This window comes from Periophthalmus magnuspinnatus, chromosome 7 (assembly GCF_009829125.3).
Source record: "Periophthalmus magnuspinnatus isolate fPerMag1 chromosome 7, fPerMag1.2.pri, whole genome shotgun sequence".
Lineage (NCBI taxonomy): Eukaryota > Metazoa > Chordata > Actinopteri > Gobiiformes > Gobiidae > Periophthalmus > Periophthalmus magnuspinnatus.
Window position 1 is genome coordinate 7,529,507 of NC_047132.1, and position 16,140 is coordinate 7,545,646.

The 16,140-nt window shown below is 40.8% G+C and overlaps 1 protein-coding gene across 2 annotated transcripts; it reads left to right on the forward strand.

Annotated features, from left to right (window-relative positions):
- The first annotated feature begins 327 nt into the window (after nt 1-327).
- Nucleotides 328-16,130, forward strand: pou6f1 (POU class 6 homeobox 1). Of its 2 annotated transcripts, XM_055222903.1 has the most exons (12): nt 328-695; nt 1,758-1,846; nt 3,368-3,445; nt 4,305-4,470; nt 9,330-9,451; nt 10,072-10,297; nt 10,677-10,888; nt 11,966-12,094; nt 12,830-13,063; nt 13,757-13,892; nt 13,978-14,146; nt 14,624-15,300. In XM_055222903.1, exons 4-12 carry the CDS (start codon nt 4,314-4,316, stop codon nt 14,970-14,972), a joined length of 1,734 nt encoding a protein of 577 aa, XP_055078878.1. In that variant the 5' UTR covers nt 328-695; nt 1,758-1,846; nt 3,368-3,445; nt 4,305-4,313; the 3' UTR covers nt 14,973-15,300. The 2 variants fall into 2 exon arrangements, with proteins under 2 accessions (XP_055078878.1, XP_033825524.1); XM_033969633.2 differs by lacking the exon at nt 3,368-3,445 and having other exon boundaries at nt 14,624-16,130.
- The last annotated feature ends 10 nt before the right edge of the window (nt 16,131-16,140 follow it).

Sequence of the window (16,140 nt, forward strand, 5' to 3'; positions counted from 1 at the left end):
AGTTTTTGATTTAGATTATATGGTCTAAACTGACAATAAGTAGACTTCTGTGTGTTCCTTATAGAGATCACAATATAGGCCTAATTAAACACTCAGATAGCCCTACATAGAAAGTAATGCTGCAACTTGTTTTGTTCTGTCTTTGAAATAAATAAATAAATAGACTGTGAATGTTAATAAGCCCACAGAACTTGGCTCTTGCTCTGTGATACTCTGAACAAAGGACCGCACATTTAACCTATTAGTTGAGCGCTCCGTGGAGGCGCGCAGTGTGCAGCTCGTGCAGCTCGTGTCTGTGCTGCTGCCCCTTTAAGGGAACCATGGCACCTCTCAAGTCGAGGCAGACATTTTTCAATGCAAGATTTTTTCTTGCATAAATTATGCTCATGACGTAGTGCAAAAGGCCAATTTCGAGGCAATTTTGCCCAACTTTTCTGCACAAATGGAACATTATGCGTCACCTTTAGGTTTTTGCGCGGTCAGAAGAGTTTGAGAAAGGACGTCGTCATTAAATATTTAGACAGAGGAGCTGCTAACGCTGCAAAGCTCCTTATCAATGCAAATAGGTCTTTTGTGTGCAGTCACAGCGCCTGTCTGGAAGCTGAGGTGAATTTTTAATTATGTGTGACTGAAACAAACTGTGACAGGAGCTGTCCAAAAGCGGCCGATGACAGCAGACGAGCGGCTGTAGCGCGGTAAGTTACATTTACCAACAAGAGTCTATTCTCGGCTGCAGGTCGCGTACAGCTCTGAAATGGCGAGGGGAATCAGTTTGGGTAATATGCAATGCTCGTAATTAGCATAATTTATATATTTATGATAAGAAGAAGGAAATCCATAATATTGGCGCTCTGTGCACTGGTCTGCACGTCTGCAGACACTCGGACGTGATGTCTCCGGCGTGTGTCCGAAAGTGGCCGAGGCGGCGACACTTTTATTGGGCATATGCGGGCTGGGGGTGGGGAGCCCGGACTGCTCAAGTTTTGACACATCCTTCCGTCTAAAGGGGCACTGCAGCAGAGGCATGTACTCTCAGTTTGATCATTTTAGGGACCAGTGCACTTCATTGAGCATATATTACATTCTGTCCTTACATCAGACTGAGGGTCCTGCAGCTGATGTAGGCCTTCTCCAAATGAGTGTGCCACTCTCTGCTTGAGTAGCCTACTTAGTGCGCCCAGACAAAGGTTGATAAGTGTAAGTCTACATTTGGAAAGTTGCTGTCACAGTTTTTATTTTGTCCTCATTGCGTTTGATTATGATTTGAGAAGAAATGAACCAAAATGTGATTACTGCCACAGTCATAGTAAATGATCAGACTCAAAGCTGCCCCTGTCAAAAAAAGAAAAAAAAGAAATAAAGATTCAGGGTCTGTAGTAACTCAGCCGATTGCCCACTAACCTGAAGGTTAGTGGTTCATTTGCTCACTGATATTGGATATTGTTGTGTCCTCGCACAAGGCACTTGACTCATCTTAGCACTGATTGTTAGTGATTGTGAGTAATCTCTTACTCTAGAACCCTTTTATAAACTTCAACTTGTGAAGTGCTGTTATTTATAATCTGAAGTTTGGGATGGGGAGCATGTTCCATCTTGTTACCTACAAATTAATCACTGGAAATGGCAAAGGATAAAAGTATATCCGGCTCAGGTGATGAATCAGTTTGCTTATTCACATCTGACACATGCCAATGTCAACCAAACAGAATGATTAACCAGTTGTGTCACAGATAATGTTGAGTATTGTTTTGGCAGAGAATTCATGGAAATCATCAAGTCATAACAGAGAACCATGGCCTCCCAGGACCAACCCGCCAAAGATGTGTCACTCACTGTCAATGAGCAAGTAAGTGTCTCGCGCCATTTACAGCGGCAAGATAAAAGTAAAGCAGAACAAGTCAGAACATAGATATTTATTAGGACAAGAAATGAAGAAATTATTAAACCATAACTCAACATAGAAATTGTCTTAACAGGCCAGCTATACTATGGTCATGTGCATTTTAGGAGATACTTAGAAATACAGCTGCAACAAGTTAATCCATTTGTTTAATCAAATAAATTTTGAGTTTTTGATGAAAGCATTCTTTCATCTGTAAATATGTTCCACCAGGATGTTCTTAAGCGGTTTCACTTCAGCTTTACGTGGATACAATGTATGAAAAAAAAATCATATATTTACAGGCCTTTCACAATCTAAACAACTAATCAGTTAATTGCAGGAATAATCACTAGATTAATCGATTAGCAAACTAATTATATATCCAGAAATATCCAGACATTCTTTGACTTTACATAACCAGAAGTCAGATTTCCAATGAGCCCCAAATGCAGTGCTATAAAAAGTGTAGCTCGGAAACAAGAACTAAGCCTCTGTTTTGTTTTGTGATTCTTTTTTTTTATACAGAAATCCTCAGAGTTTTCAAAAGTTCTGTCTTTTTCTTGCAACTTTAGCTACTCCCCTATCTCACACAAATATAGCTTCTTGGGCATCTCTTGGGGCCTACACTTTGTTCATGTTCCTTCTGTCATGTTTTCTTTCATTTCGACTAATAATATCACAAAATCAGGTCACACGCTCCTGATATACCTTTTGCTTGTTACGGCTGCTGTGCTTAGTAATGCCTTTTCTACATTATATTACTTAAAGCAATGCTCCTCTCTGATTCAAGCCACAGATGAATGCATTGCTTAAGTTGTCCATGGGCTGACGCTGTGTCATTGTTTCATTCATGCTACAGCTGGGCAAAAATGATCAAGATTTTCAATTTAAATGCATGTTTTCTTGTTAAAAACACCTGAAAATGTCTGTCAGTTTTAAAGGTGCACTTTCTAACTTTTCTGGTGGTGATTCAGTCACCTGTTTATTTCCATGGAGATGTTATTTCTTTGCCTGGAATGTTCCACATTGATATGACATTTAACTTACCTATCTCCTTAGAGTATAGTATGTGACCTGGCCAAATTAGTCACATCTGTGGAGAATTAATGTAATTGTAATTAATACAAGATGGATAAGTTTAATGCCATACTATGGACATTCCAGGCAGACAAGCAGCTAACAGACCCCCTCCTCAAACCAGAAAAGTTGCATAGTGCTCCTTTTCTGAACAGTCTTTTATCAGTGCTCTTTTATGAAACAAGTTAAATGTATTCCTCTAAAATCTGAACATGCCTTTACTGATGGAGGATTGGCTGTCAGACCTCTTCATTAAAATGTACCAAGCTGATAATTGACTATTTGAAATAATCTTGGTTTGATTTAAATTCAGTAAATTGCCCAGCCCTCTTTCATGCAGTTCATTTATTGTTTTTTGTTTATGGAGTCATTGTGTCCTAACATATGCTTGGCTTCTCTGTCCTCCAGCCATTCACTGTCTGACTGCAGAAGTCTTTTTTCAGCCATTTAAATCCTGCACTTTGAAATTCCTGCCAAAGACCTCAGGTACAGTGTGCATAGTCTTCTTTCTGCATTGTCTGTGAGCGTTTAAGTGTTCTTCAGCTTTGGACAGCTGCTCTCCCCCTCCAAGCTCATGATTACATATTTCATTTTGATTTCACTTCACATGTTCAGTCCAGTATTATTGTTAAAGCAGATTAAAAATGCACTATGTAAATTTTTTGTGGAAGGTCTGCCACCTGCTTGTCTCAATGGAGATGTTATCACTTTGTATGAAATTGTATGTAATTGAAAAAGGGCATGATATTTTTAATGCCATACTGTGGGACATTCTAGGCTAGGGGTGTCAAACACATTTCCACCGAGGGCCACATCAGCAAAATGGCTGATGTAAAATAAATGTAACTTTTTTTTTTTTTACTTTTCAATTAACTTTTTCTGTATTTATTACTTATTCAAGTTACAAATATTGCATATTCTTTTGCATAGATGTAAAAATATGGCTGTGTAACGGTGTATCTCTTGATAAAGCAACATCTTAAGAAAAACTTGAAATGAAAATTATTATGAAAATTCACTGTTAAAATATTACAAAAATAAATAATGAGTTGTGTAGATATTTTACAAAATGATGCAAGTAAACAATAACACTGTTTGTATTTCTTCTTCATCTGTAGCTTCGTCTTCGTCTGTAGCTCTAATCTGAGGATTTAGCACTCATTTGTTTAATGAAAATTACAATTAAAATTTTTTGCTCACCCATAGAGTTTCCTTTTAGATTGTCAACCTTCAGATGATTGTATTGTTTAAGCATTTGCAGATCCAAACTTAAGCAAACCTATCTCATTATAAAATAGAGGGGGAAATATTTTGAGTTGCATTTGATATTTATGTTGTTGCTCAGGTCATTGTAATGTCCGGACATGAGACCATTCGTGTGCTTGAGGTAGAAGTGGACACTCCGCAGTCTTCAGCATTACCAGATGGAAAAGGAGACTCAAAGAGCGAAGATGGGCCCACAGAGCAACAAGACAGCTGCCCGACACTGGATCAGGGCACAGGGGCAGCAGGTGAGTTAATAAAAATAAATAATAAAATAATGTAGAGGTGGGCAATATTGACAAAATTGACATTTGTCAATAAAAGCACGTGGTTTGGAATAGAATAGGGCTGCAAGATTAATCAGAACTTAATCGAAATCACACTTGAATGGTCGCAATTGGCAAATTACAAAGGCTGTGTTTTTTTAAGTAATTGTCGTAACGGGTGCGGGAAGGACCAAGAGGTGCAGACTCGGGGCAAGGTTACAGTGTTTATTTACAAAGGCAGTGAAATTCAGTCTTAATTAGTTCATATAAGAGAATCACGGAGCGGGAGGCAGACCAGGCGGGCGGAGTGCAGGTCGGGGACGAGGAAACCAGGACCGGGGTGCAGGCAAGAGCAGGGCGAGACCGGGGCAGGCTGGTCCGGCGTAGTCCAGAGAGCGGAGTCCGAGACCGAAGGTGAGCAGCAAACCGGAGACCAGGAGGAGACAGGTAGCGAGACGGAGGGGTGACTTTACTGGAGCCGGAGCGCAGAGGCAGGAGCGGGGATGAGCAAGGGCAGGGATCTGGAGGGTAACAAAATCCAAATGAGTACATACAAGCAGGTACCAGGATACAAAACTGAGCTGGAGCATTCACGTTTACACGCGGACGGTCTGGCACCGAGTGTAGTCTGCCGAGCCCTCAAGTACTCAGCAGCACGCTGATGCACTCCAGGTGTGTGCGGGAGAAGTCTCGAACTCCGCCCAGCTCCGGGCAGACAGGTCGGGGAGGGGTAGAGAGCACGGGAGGACAGGAACCAACGGGCGTCATGACAGTAATATAATTTTTTCTCTTTTATCATGTAAAAAAAACAACTAAAACTGCTAATCCTGTAGGTAACCTCTACAAACAAAAATGTGAACTTGAAACAGAGTCCTATTTAAACATAAATCACATATAGAATCATAATCACAATACTTTTATGGATATATTTTTAATATGGCTACTTCCTGCTTCTGAAGAGTGCAGACGCAAACCTTGCTTGCTCCTGCTGCTTCCTCCTTACTTTGCTTTTTTAATCATTTTACCTCTTCCATTGCTGGGAGTTTGTTTAGTTATGATTTTCTCTTAAGTAAACCAAGATTTTTAAACCATTTTCACATTTTTTAACAAAATTTTTGACGAGCCACCAACATGTCCTTGGGAAGAAACAAAAGGAATTGTTTCTGCGAACGCTGTCAGAACTATCAACAACAAATTATTGAGCTACAAGCACCGATATTTGTTTTAGAATCTGAAAAAGGACTTCACCGAATGCTCCCTGTGACTTCCAGTGGTAAGCAGCCTACAGTTACTTTCAGAGAAGAGAGTGAAAAAACTGCTACTTTCAACTTAAAAATGAGTGATACGGTGGCTTTTCCAAAAGACAATGCTAATATAGTTACATCATCCAAAATACAGCTTACAAACAGATTTTTACCACTGTCACAGACTGATGTTGATGTTAATATACAAACAGAAAATGTATTTTTGTCGCAAAACAAGAGCAATGAAGTTGGCAAAAGAGCGGCGGCAGACAGGCGGTCTGTGCCAAACGTCAAGGTCAGAGATACGCTGCTGCTAGGAGACGGGGCTATCAGATGTGACTCACAGAGGAATCCAAACTTGCTCGTACCCCAGTCACACTGTCTGATATTACAAAACTCATCCCAAAAGTTTTGTCAACATACCAAGGAACTAAACAGCTGATTGTGCACGTGGGTGCAGTTGACACCAGAATGAATCAGACTGAAATCTTAAAAAAGCATTTCATTGAATTATTTGAGGAGCTTGATAAAGTGGAGGTTAAGACTTTCATCAGTGGACCTCTTCCTACCATAGACAGAAGGAAGATGAACAAATTTACCCGGCTGCTTCAGCTGAACACATGGCTGTTCAACGAATGCGCAGCCAGAGGACTGCACTACATTGAGAACTTTGATCTTTTCTGGAAACGAGAGGACCTGTTCAAGGGAAATGGTCCGCACCTGAGCAGAGGTGGAGTAAGAGTGTTGACGGGTAACCTCCTCCACGCTCCAAGAAACCGGCCTGGACAGGGTCCTGGGCCAGTGAGAGAAAAGAGAAATGAGAGAAGCATTCCTGCTGCACCAACCAGAGACCGAGCCAATGTGTCAGCACCACCAGCAGCACCACAACTACAACCACCACCTCCCCCAGCGAAGGAGTCACCACTAGCAGCACAACCATCTCCCCCAGCGAAGGATTCAGCAGCACCACCACCTCCCCAAGAGAACAAATCAGCATCACCACCACCTTCAAAAGTGAAAGATGCATCTCCAGCGTCACTTCCCTCAGGGCCTTGAACCTGTCTGTGACAGCCCCAGCAGAGGTTTCAGTCGCAGCAGCACCCACATCACCTCCCCTGCCCACAGACCAACCCTGGGTCCCCTTTGCTACATCTACTCCCTCTAGGGACTCCTCACTCTCCTTTTCCTCCCCACCTTCACCTATGGCCCTTCCCGACCATCTAGAAAGTCTCATCAGTTCAGGAATTAAGATGGCTCCCCTCACACCTAATATAGAGCGATCGAGAGTTCTGGCATCAACTATGCTGAACTCTTCCCCGTACCTACCTATCCCCCCTCGTCTTTCACCCAAACTCCCCCCTGCTCCGCCTCCTCGGCCCTCACCTGGTCCCTCACCCTCACCCAAACTCCCCCCTGCTCTCTCACCTGATCCCTCACCCAAACTCCCCCCTCCTCGCCCTTCCCTGCCTTCCCCCAGAGCTGTTATCAACAAGAGCTAGGACACACAGGGCCTCTGCTGTCTCAGGACATACAGTCATGATAAAAATAATATCATGCTGAGGCCCTGTGATGGAGCTATATCTATATCTACAGTTACACCACGTAGACTGATTAACAGAAGGACAGTTAGACTGTCCAATCAGAGACATTTAGTTCACATCCCCTGTAAGATGATAACATCCAGTCCTACTGAAACTAATCTGAAACTTGCTGTGCTCAATGGCAGATCTTTATGTAACAAGTCCTTTTTAATTAATGACTTTATTTCTTCTTTTAGTCTTGACTTTATGTTTTTAACGGAAACATGGCTCGACAAAAACACAGGTAATACAATTCTAGTGGAATCAACTCCTTTGATGTCTTCCAATCAGGTTTTAGACCCCACCACAGCACTGAGACTGCTCTTATCAAGGTGACAAATGACATCCACCTGAACACTTATGCAGGCAAAGTCTCAGTCTTGATCCTGTTAGATCTGAGTGCTGCCTTTGACACTGTGGATCATGGGATCCTCTTACAGAGACTAGGGGACTGGGTGGGCATCTCTGGTACGGCACTAAACTGGTTCAAGTCCTATTTAGAAAACAGGGAGTACTTTGTTGAAATTGGAAAATGTATCTCAGATAAAATGTCCCTGTCCTGTGGGGTGCCCTAGGGTTCAATCCTGGGACCCCTACTGTTCAATCTCTACATGCTGCCGTTAGGCCAGTTAATACGCAGCAATAATGTGTCTTACCACAACTATGCAGATGACACTCAGATCTATATCTCACTGGCAGCAGGTGAATATGGACCAGTGGATTCACTCATCAGTGTGTGGATACAAAACAACTTTCTTCTGCTAAACTCAGACAAGACTAAAGTCATAGTCTTTGGCCCACAGAAACAAAGAGAACATGTCAGCAGTCACCTCCAATCTTTCCTTCTAAAACCTTCAAATCAGGCTAGAAATCTAGGGGTAACAATGGACTCAGACTTGAACTTTAACAGCCACATCAAATCAATAACATCTGCAGCTTTTTACCACCTAAAAACATGGCAAAAATCAAAGGTATACTGTCAAAGCCAGACTTAGAGAGACTTATCCATGCATTTGTCTCCAGTAGGTTAGACTACTGTAACGGCCTGCTCACTGGCCTCTCCAAACGAGCCTTAACACAGCTGCAGTACATCCAGAACGCTGCTGCTCGGGTCCTGACTAGAACCAGGAAGTACGAGCACATAAGTCCTGTGCTTAGGTCTCTGCACTAGCTTCCTGTAGCTCAAAGAATAGACTTTAAAGCAGCTCTGCTTGTGTATAAGTCTCTCCATGGCCTAGGTCCAAAGTATATCTCCGACATGTTAGTGCCATATGAACCATCTCGCAATTTGAGGACCTCAGGGACCGGCCTCCTGCTGGTGCCCAGAGTCAGGATTAAACATGGGAAATCAGCGTTTAAGTTTTATGCAGCTAAAACTTGGAACAGAGAACAGAGAAGATGTGAGACAGGCCTCTACTTTGACAATGTTTAAATCCAGGCTCAAAACGGTTCTGTTTAGCTGTGCATACGACTGAAAGGTTTTTATTCTGCACTCTTCTCTTTTAATGTAAATTTTATGATGATTATTTGTGATTATTTATGTTTTGATTTGTGTGATTTTAATGTCTTTCTTATTCTGTAAAGCACTTTGAATTACCTTGTGTACGAATTGTGCTATACAAATAAACTTGCCTTGCCTTGCCTATATCTAAATCAGGCAGCTCTAAAGCAATGGTCAGACAAAATTGTTTGTATTTCTCCTGAAATTGGCTGAAGTTTGTTCAGTGTTTGGATTCTGCCCAAATCACAATGCTGCTGACTTGGAAACACTGGTTCGTTGGGCCAAATCACAACAGCGGGAGCCTCCGAAGATGGATTCTCATGAGTGTTTGAACCAATATTGCAAAAATTCATCTTTCTGTGCAAGGTCATAACCTTGTTCAGACTGGCATACTCCAAAAAATATCAAGATAATAATTTTTGTCAATATCACCCAACCCTTCCCGGTGAATTAACTCACATACAAAGGTCAGTCGAAATGGCATCTGAACATATAAATGTGTTGTGTCTGTTGCAGTTTTGGGTGAGCAGCCAACTCCAGCTCCTGCAGTTCAAACTCTGACCCCCTCGGTCCCCATCAGTGTGTCTCTGGCCCAAGCTCAGGCTGCACTCCCCATCACAGTACAAGGCTGCCCACAGGTAAATGGGTAAAATAATTTACTGCAAACCTTTCAGTCTATGGGTTGGGTTAACTGCAATGATGGAGAGTATGGCCTGATCATCCTTTACTAAGACATAATGTGTCTTGGAGGAAAAATATGTAGGTTATTATTACTGTAGCCTATAAAATATTTTAAAACAATATTAATCTACATAGGCCCATGTTTGATTATGTTTGATAATAAAGTTAATGTAAGCATGTAACCAGCGCAATTAACCGATAATTAATTATATATATGCCCCTTGCACGGCATTGCGCACCACCCATGAGGAGCACATTAGCCAAGTACAACCATTTGCCACAGTAAACTGAGCCAAAAAGAAGCGATTTGGAGATGGAAAATTATGTATTATTTAGTTTAGAAAGGAAACTGCAGCTAGTTCATTTGATTAACAGATTCACTCCCATAATGTCTATTTTCAAGTATGTTTTTCGCTAAAATAAAGCTCCATGAAGAAAAGAAGGAGGTGGTCAATTCACTAGAAACGTTACATAGTGCACCTTGAAAAAGGATAAGCGGTGAAATATGCAAGAACAATAAAACAAATTAAAACACAGAACAATACATTTTTAAAACTCTTTTCATCTCTTTTCAAAGGTGCTGACGCAGGAGAGTTTGGCCACCCTGATGACTGGGATGATGGCTCAGGCCGGGACCCTTGGCCAGCCTTTGCTCATCCCTTTGAACATGGCTGGGTCTCTGGGTGGACAGGGCAGCCTCGCCGTGCTCACTCTGCCCACCACAAACGTAGCCACGCTCCCCGGGCTCGCTGCAGCCACTACAGCTGGAAACCTACTCAAACTACCCTTCACTGGGCTCCAAGGTACAACACTTATGGATGTCAAGATTGATGATTTAAGTTAACTATTTACTATATGGTTATTATTGTTTACTTTCTGATGGAGAGTCCGCAATCTGCTTGTCTCCTTAGAGATGTTATTGCTGTTTTTCAATTACCGGTGTTTTTGTTGCTCAAAAATATTTTTTTCTGTGGTCAGGGTTGCCTCTCCACAGATCTAACCTGTAACTTGGCCTGGTTGTGTCACCTACTTGTGTACATGGAGATTGAGAAGTTAAATGCCATGGTGTGGAACATTCCAGGAAAAGCATCACCAAAGAGACAAGCATGCAGCGGGTTCTCCACCAGAAAAGTTACAAAGTACTTTATTACAAATATTAACTATTATTCTGTCCTCCATTAGCTGCTGCAGTGTTGAATTCAGTGCAGCCTCAGATCCAGACCGGAGCACAGACGGTGTTGCCCTCTCCTGCCGCTCAGCCCATTCAGTCCCAGGTCCCACCCACTCCTGTTTCCACAGCAGCAGCCCCCATGCCCCCCGCCTCCTCTTCTGTCTCCCAGTCCATCCCTGTGGCTGCTCTTCAGCCCGCCGGCCTCTCCATCAACCCGGCCATAGTAAGAAATCTGCTGATTTTTGTGCCATGCTTAATCAAGCATTGGTACATTTTGAGATTCTGGCACATTTGACTTTTGCCATGTTTTGTTGTTGTTAAAGGAACTGTTTGTAGCCTGCACTCTTACCATTTTAAAAAACTGTATTAACGGTCACAACTGAACAAGTTTTTTTTCCCATTCTCAGTATATAGACAGCATATACTGCACTAGCACTAACTAATGATTTGCTGCAAGGTGCTGGGGTTTAGATAGTGAGGATTCAGATCAGTGAGAGGTCTCATTCGAATTGGTTAAATGCGCCTAGGAAGCTCCTTTCCTTATTATTGACCCGGACGTGCATAATCGTCAGTCATGACAAGGACCATCCAAATTGATCAGGGAAGTTAGGAACGAGTAAAAAAGGGAGTAATTATGTTTCCTTTCACAGCTCCTTTAGCATAGGAACCTTGGCAGGTTCCTAACCACCTGTAAAGAACTATGAGGCATCCCACAATTCACTGTGCAGATCAAACTGAAAGTTACCAAATACTAATTTACAAGTTATACACTGCAGCAGATTATTAATGCTGAAGCATAAATATACTCAAAATTACAACATATTAAGCACAACTACTATAAAGCCACATCAGCCCGTTTGATAGTATAATGTGATTAATGCAGCTTTGGCCATATTTGTTTATGTTTTACAGAACATTAAAAGCACATGGCAAATTTGCATAAACTATAAGTGCAGGAAAAAGTCAGTTTTTATTTTACAGCTGTTGTTACTGCGCTGGCTAGGAGGATTCAGATCCACCAAAAGCAGCGATAGCTCCTTCTCGTCCCTGCATCGTACTCCTCCTTGGTCCTTATTGTTGACCTCTTGATGTAGCTCTCAGAGGTCAAGGCAAAGAAGGAAGGAGAAGGAAGTATTTTTGCCCAATTTTGGATTGAGCCAGAATCCTTTTATCTTTAAGCCAACTCCACTTTCAGCATTGAAACTGGCAACCCAAATGAAAGATTCTGCTCTCTGATTGGATAATCATCTTGATAACCAAAACATTAAATTATAATAAACAACTTGGGATTTATGTTTAGATTAACGCTGCCACACTGGGAGCACAGACGCAGTTCCTCGGGTCCATCGCCTCCACTCCGATCTTCACTAACGCCATGTCTAATATGGCTGGAATCACCAGCCAGATTATCACCAACGCCCAAGGGCAGGTAAGTGTTAAATCCATTATTTTTTAAAAATACACCCCAACTGCACTTACACTGCCTGGTCAAAAAAAAAGTCGCCACCTGGATTTAACTAAGGAAATATGTTGGTGTTGCTGCAGTTGGTCAGGTCTAGGTCCAGCAACAGTCTGTGCTCAAAGAATGAGGTCAGCTGACACCTGAATATACTGAATGACCAGGTTTTCCATCAATGGATTTTTTCTTCCCTGATGACACGGGCATATTCCAATATGACAATACCAGGATTCATTGGGCTCAAATTGTGACAGAGTGGTTCAGGAGGATGAGACATCATTTTCACACATGGATTGTCCACCACAGAGTCCAGACCTTAACCCCATTGAGAATCTTTGGGATGTGCTGGAGAAGGGTTTGTGCAGCGTCAGACTCTACCATCATCAATGCAAGATCTTGGTGAAAAATGAATGCAACACTGGATGGAAATAAATCATGTGACATTGCAGAAGCGAAGTCGAAACAATGCCGTGTAATCAAAGCTAAAGGGGGTCTGGCCAAATATTAGCGTGTGTGAGGTTTTTTATTTATTTATTTTTTTTGGTGGCAACTTTTTTTTGTACTGGCAGTGTATTTGTGTGTGCACATACATGGAAGTGGGAGGAGAGGCATCAGTTTGTTTTAATACGATAAATAAATAGACACAATGCCCTAATTTTCTGAGCCCTTGTCATTATTATTGTCTTAACTGTTTTTCTTTCCCAGGTGATAGGGACCCTGCCGTTGTTGTTGAACCCCTCTCTGACAGGAGCGACCCCAACCCTCCCACTGCAGGGGCTCCAGGGGCTCCAGGTGCAGACGGTCTCTCCTCAGATCCTGTTCAATAATCAGGGCCAGATAATCGCCACAGTAGGAAACGGACCAGCCACTGTTGCCCCCTCCACCTCAGTGCAGCCCAAAACCACAGCGACTTCACTTCTGTCCAAGTCTAATGCCCAGGTAAACTATATAAAGAATACTATGAGAGCCCTGCTATGGTTTATTGTCCATGTTAAGCCATGTTGTTCAGATGAGGAAGAATCTTTATGCCTGAAGCCTATGAATAGCTTTTATTATAATAATAATAGTAGTAATAATCATCATCATTATTATCATCATAATAATTATGACATACATAATTGGCATTACATAATGCATATTTTAACTTACCACTACAAAAAAGAAAATACATTAAAAAAAAACTAAATTATATTATAATATGTATATAATGAATTCAAAAAATAAATACATAATTAGATTAAACAAAATTGATGGTGTAATACAATAAGACAGTACATATACCTGGGTTTCAATCACCATTTCCTGATTTTCCTGATTTTCAATAATACATTTTTATTGAGTTGGGCATCAATCATCCCAGTGTCTACTGGACAATTATTCTTTCTTAAGTCATTAAGTCAAGTGGTTATTTTTATTATGCAGTAAGATTTTTTTTTTTTTTTTTATCATGTTTTATATAAATTCTATTTATTAGAATGTGTCATATAAAAAGTCCATTATAATATATTCAGGATGACGGCCTACTGTCTTCTGCCATCACATTCTACAACCTGAAAACACCAGTGCACTTTTTCACCACATGGATGGTGAAAGTGATGTATTTTTAATAATGTGTGGGTCTGTTTGCTGCAGGCTTCCATTACTGCTGTCAGTCAGTCTCCAGTTGTCATCGCTCCCTCTCCCTCTGTTCTGAAGTCTGCCCCCACACTCTCCTCTGCTGGGCCCATCACCTGCGCAGACGTGGCCAAAGTGGGACAACTCGTCAACAGTATGTCTACTCTATGTTACTGTCCAAACCAGGTCTATTTTAAAAGTAGATATTTTTATCCTTTTTCTCTCTTTTCACAATGCAGAACCCCAGCCTGCAGTCAGTGGTGAGGAGGGCATTAATCTGGAGGAAATTCGAGAGTTTGCCAAGAATTTTAAGATCCGCCGCTTGTCCTTAGGGCTCACACAGACACAAGTGGGACAGGCCCTGACTGCGACTGAGGGCCCAGCGTACAGCCAGTCAGCAATATGCAGGTGTGTTCATCTAAAGTAATAGTGGATTTCAGTATTCTGTCGATTGGTCAAAGCAGCACAATGTGAGGAGCTGATCCAGCTGAGACATATTTCCCTTTCACAAATACACTGTATGATTTTTTTTTTTTCTTTTAACAAAAACAAGATCTGCAAAAAGGGAATCAACAGCAGTTTACGCATGTGCACTGGTATCCCCATGTTTGTATTTGTTTGCATGGGAGTTTCTGCCTCAAAATGTTGCCCTGTGATTGGTTAATTTGATCCACCAATGGGTTCAATCCAATGTTATCAGCAGGAGTGACCTTGGTTTAGCAACCCAGTAAATGGAAATGTTTCTCTACTGGCTCTACTAATCCAACCACATCATGAATTCCGACAATACAATAGACATTACATGCCTATAACATGTTGTAATATCATCTTCAACCGATTCAATGAGTGCTTTTAATTGAATTTCAAATGTCTTTGTTCCCACAGGTTTGAGAAGCTGGACATTACCCCCAAAAGTGCTCAGAAACTCAAGCCGGTTCTGGAGAAGTGGCTGGCTGAAGCAGAGCACTGGAACCAGAAAGGACAGCAAAATCTGATGGAGTTTGTTGGTGGCGAACCTTCAAAAAAAAGAAAACGCAGAACCAGTTTCACTCCACAGGCCATTGAAGTCCTCAACTCCTACTTTGAGAAAAACGCACTCCCGACTGGTCAAGAAATTACAGAAATCGCACGGGAACTAAACTACGACAGAGAAGTAGTGCGAGTTTGGTTCTGCAACAGACGACAGACTTTGAAAAACACAAGTAAAATCAATGTCTTCCAGGCTCAACAGTGACCTCTACCACTAACTTTTTTCTGCTATTTGTTAATGGATTTCTGTGTGAAAAATATGGACTGTTGCCATAGTAATTAACAACTAAAAATAGAATATTATACCTTTCAAATGGTCAAAGGTCCTCGAAATGGCGCCCATAACAAGACACTGAAACTAATGAGTATGAATTGTAAACAGACTGTTTTTTTGAAAATGAAGGAAATTATATAGTTATTGCTACATTTCAACGCTGTATACTATAGGTACTACTTCTCTATTGTTAAGTCAAGAAAAAGTGCATGACCATATTGTATACTGTAATAATAATAATAATAGCTTATGTTATTTAAACTCATCTTTACAGCTTATACATTTAAAATCTATTTACACATTTTTTACATCCTTGTACATTTATTTTGAATATGAATCTGAATCTGCCTTTTATCTATCTGCAACAGCTAGCCTATATGTGTTGCAATGTTTATCAAGATGTTTATCAATACATTAGTTGATGCTAAGGAATTTGTTGTTGGCCAAATTATTCTAGCTTTCTTTTGACAATCGTTTTATTATGCAATTTTTTCAACTTGCCCAGTAAGTAAACAACTTATTGCTGTATTATCTTTAAACCATGTTATATGAAGTAAGGATGAAGTTAAAAATGCTCTGACCTGTTTTACTCATACAAGGTATAAATACGTTTCAATAGTCTCATTTCAAATGTATTCAAATAATTTATGTCTATGCCACTCTTGTTTTCCTTTTATTGTGCTTGTTTTTATGGACTAACTTCTTGTTTGAATATTTGTAAGTTATATTAACAGCTTCAGTGGTCCGACCTTGTCTAATGCATCAGTGCCACATTTTTGTGATATTTGAATTGTTTTATTTGTATGTTTTAAACTAAGGAATATTTGATACTTGTAAAAGAAATATGCATTTATTGTTGTGGCCATTGGTTTGGTCTGTGCATGTGCAGTATGAAAGTATCCTTTGAAAGGACAATATAAAAGCATTTTTTTCCTCTCATTCATTTTGCACTTAAAACATTTAAGATAAAATACTGTTTTGATCTGCATTGCTTTGTAAAAATATGTAACATTACTCCAGTTGCCATTGTCATGTCAAATGTATCTTTTATAAAAAAGAAAAAATACGACACATTAAATATACTAATATAAATAATGAC

What these genes read in the sequence shown, in the direction of transcription:
- pou6f1 (XM_033969633.2), top strand. Translation starts at nt 1,793, where the DNA reads ATGGCCTCCCAGGACCAACCCGCCAAAGATGTGTCACTCACTGTCAAT. An exon ending in TCAGGGCACAGGGGCAGCAG is followed by an intron (nt 4,471 to 9,329) that starts GTGAGTTAATAA and finishes TGTCTGTTGCAG; the next exon opens with TTTTGGGTGAGCAGCCAACT. An exon ending in TGTCCAAGTCTAATGCCCAG is followed by an intron (nt 13,064 to 13,756) that starts GTAAACTATATA and finishes TGTTTGCTGCAG; the next exon opens with GCTTCCATTACTGCTGTCAG.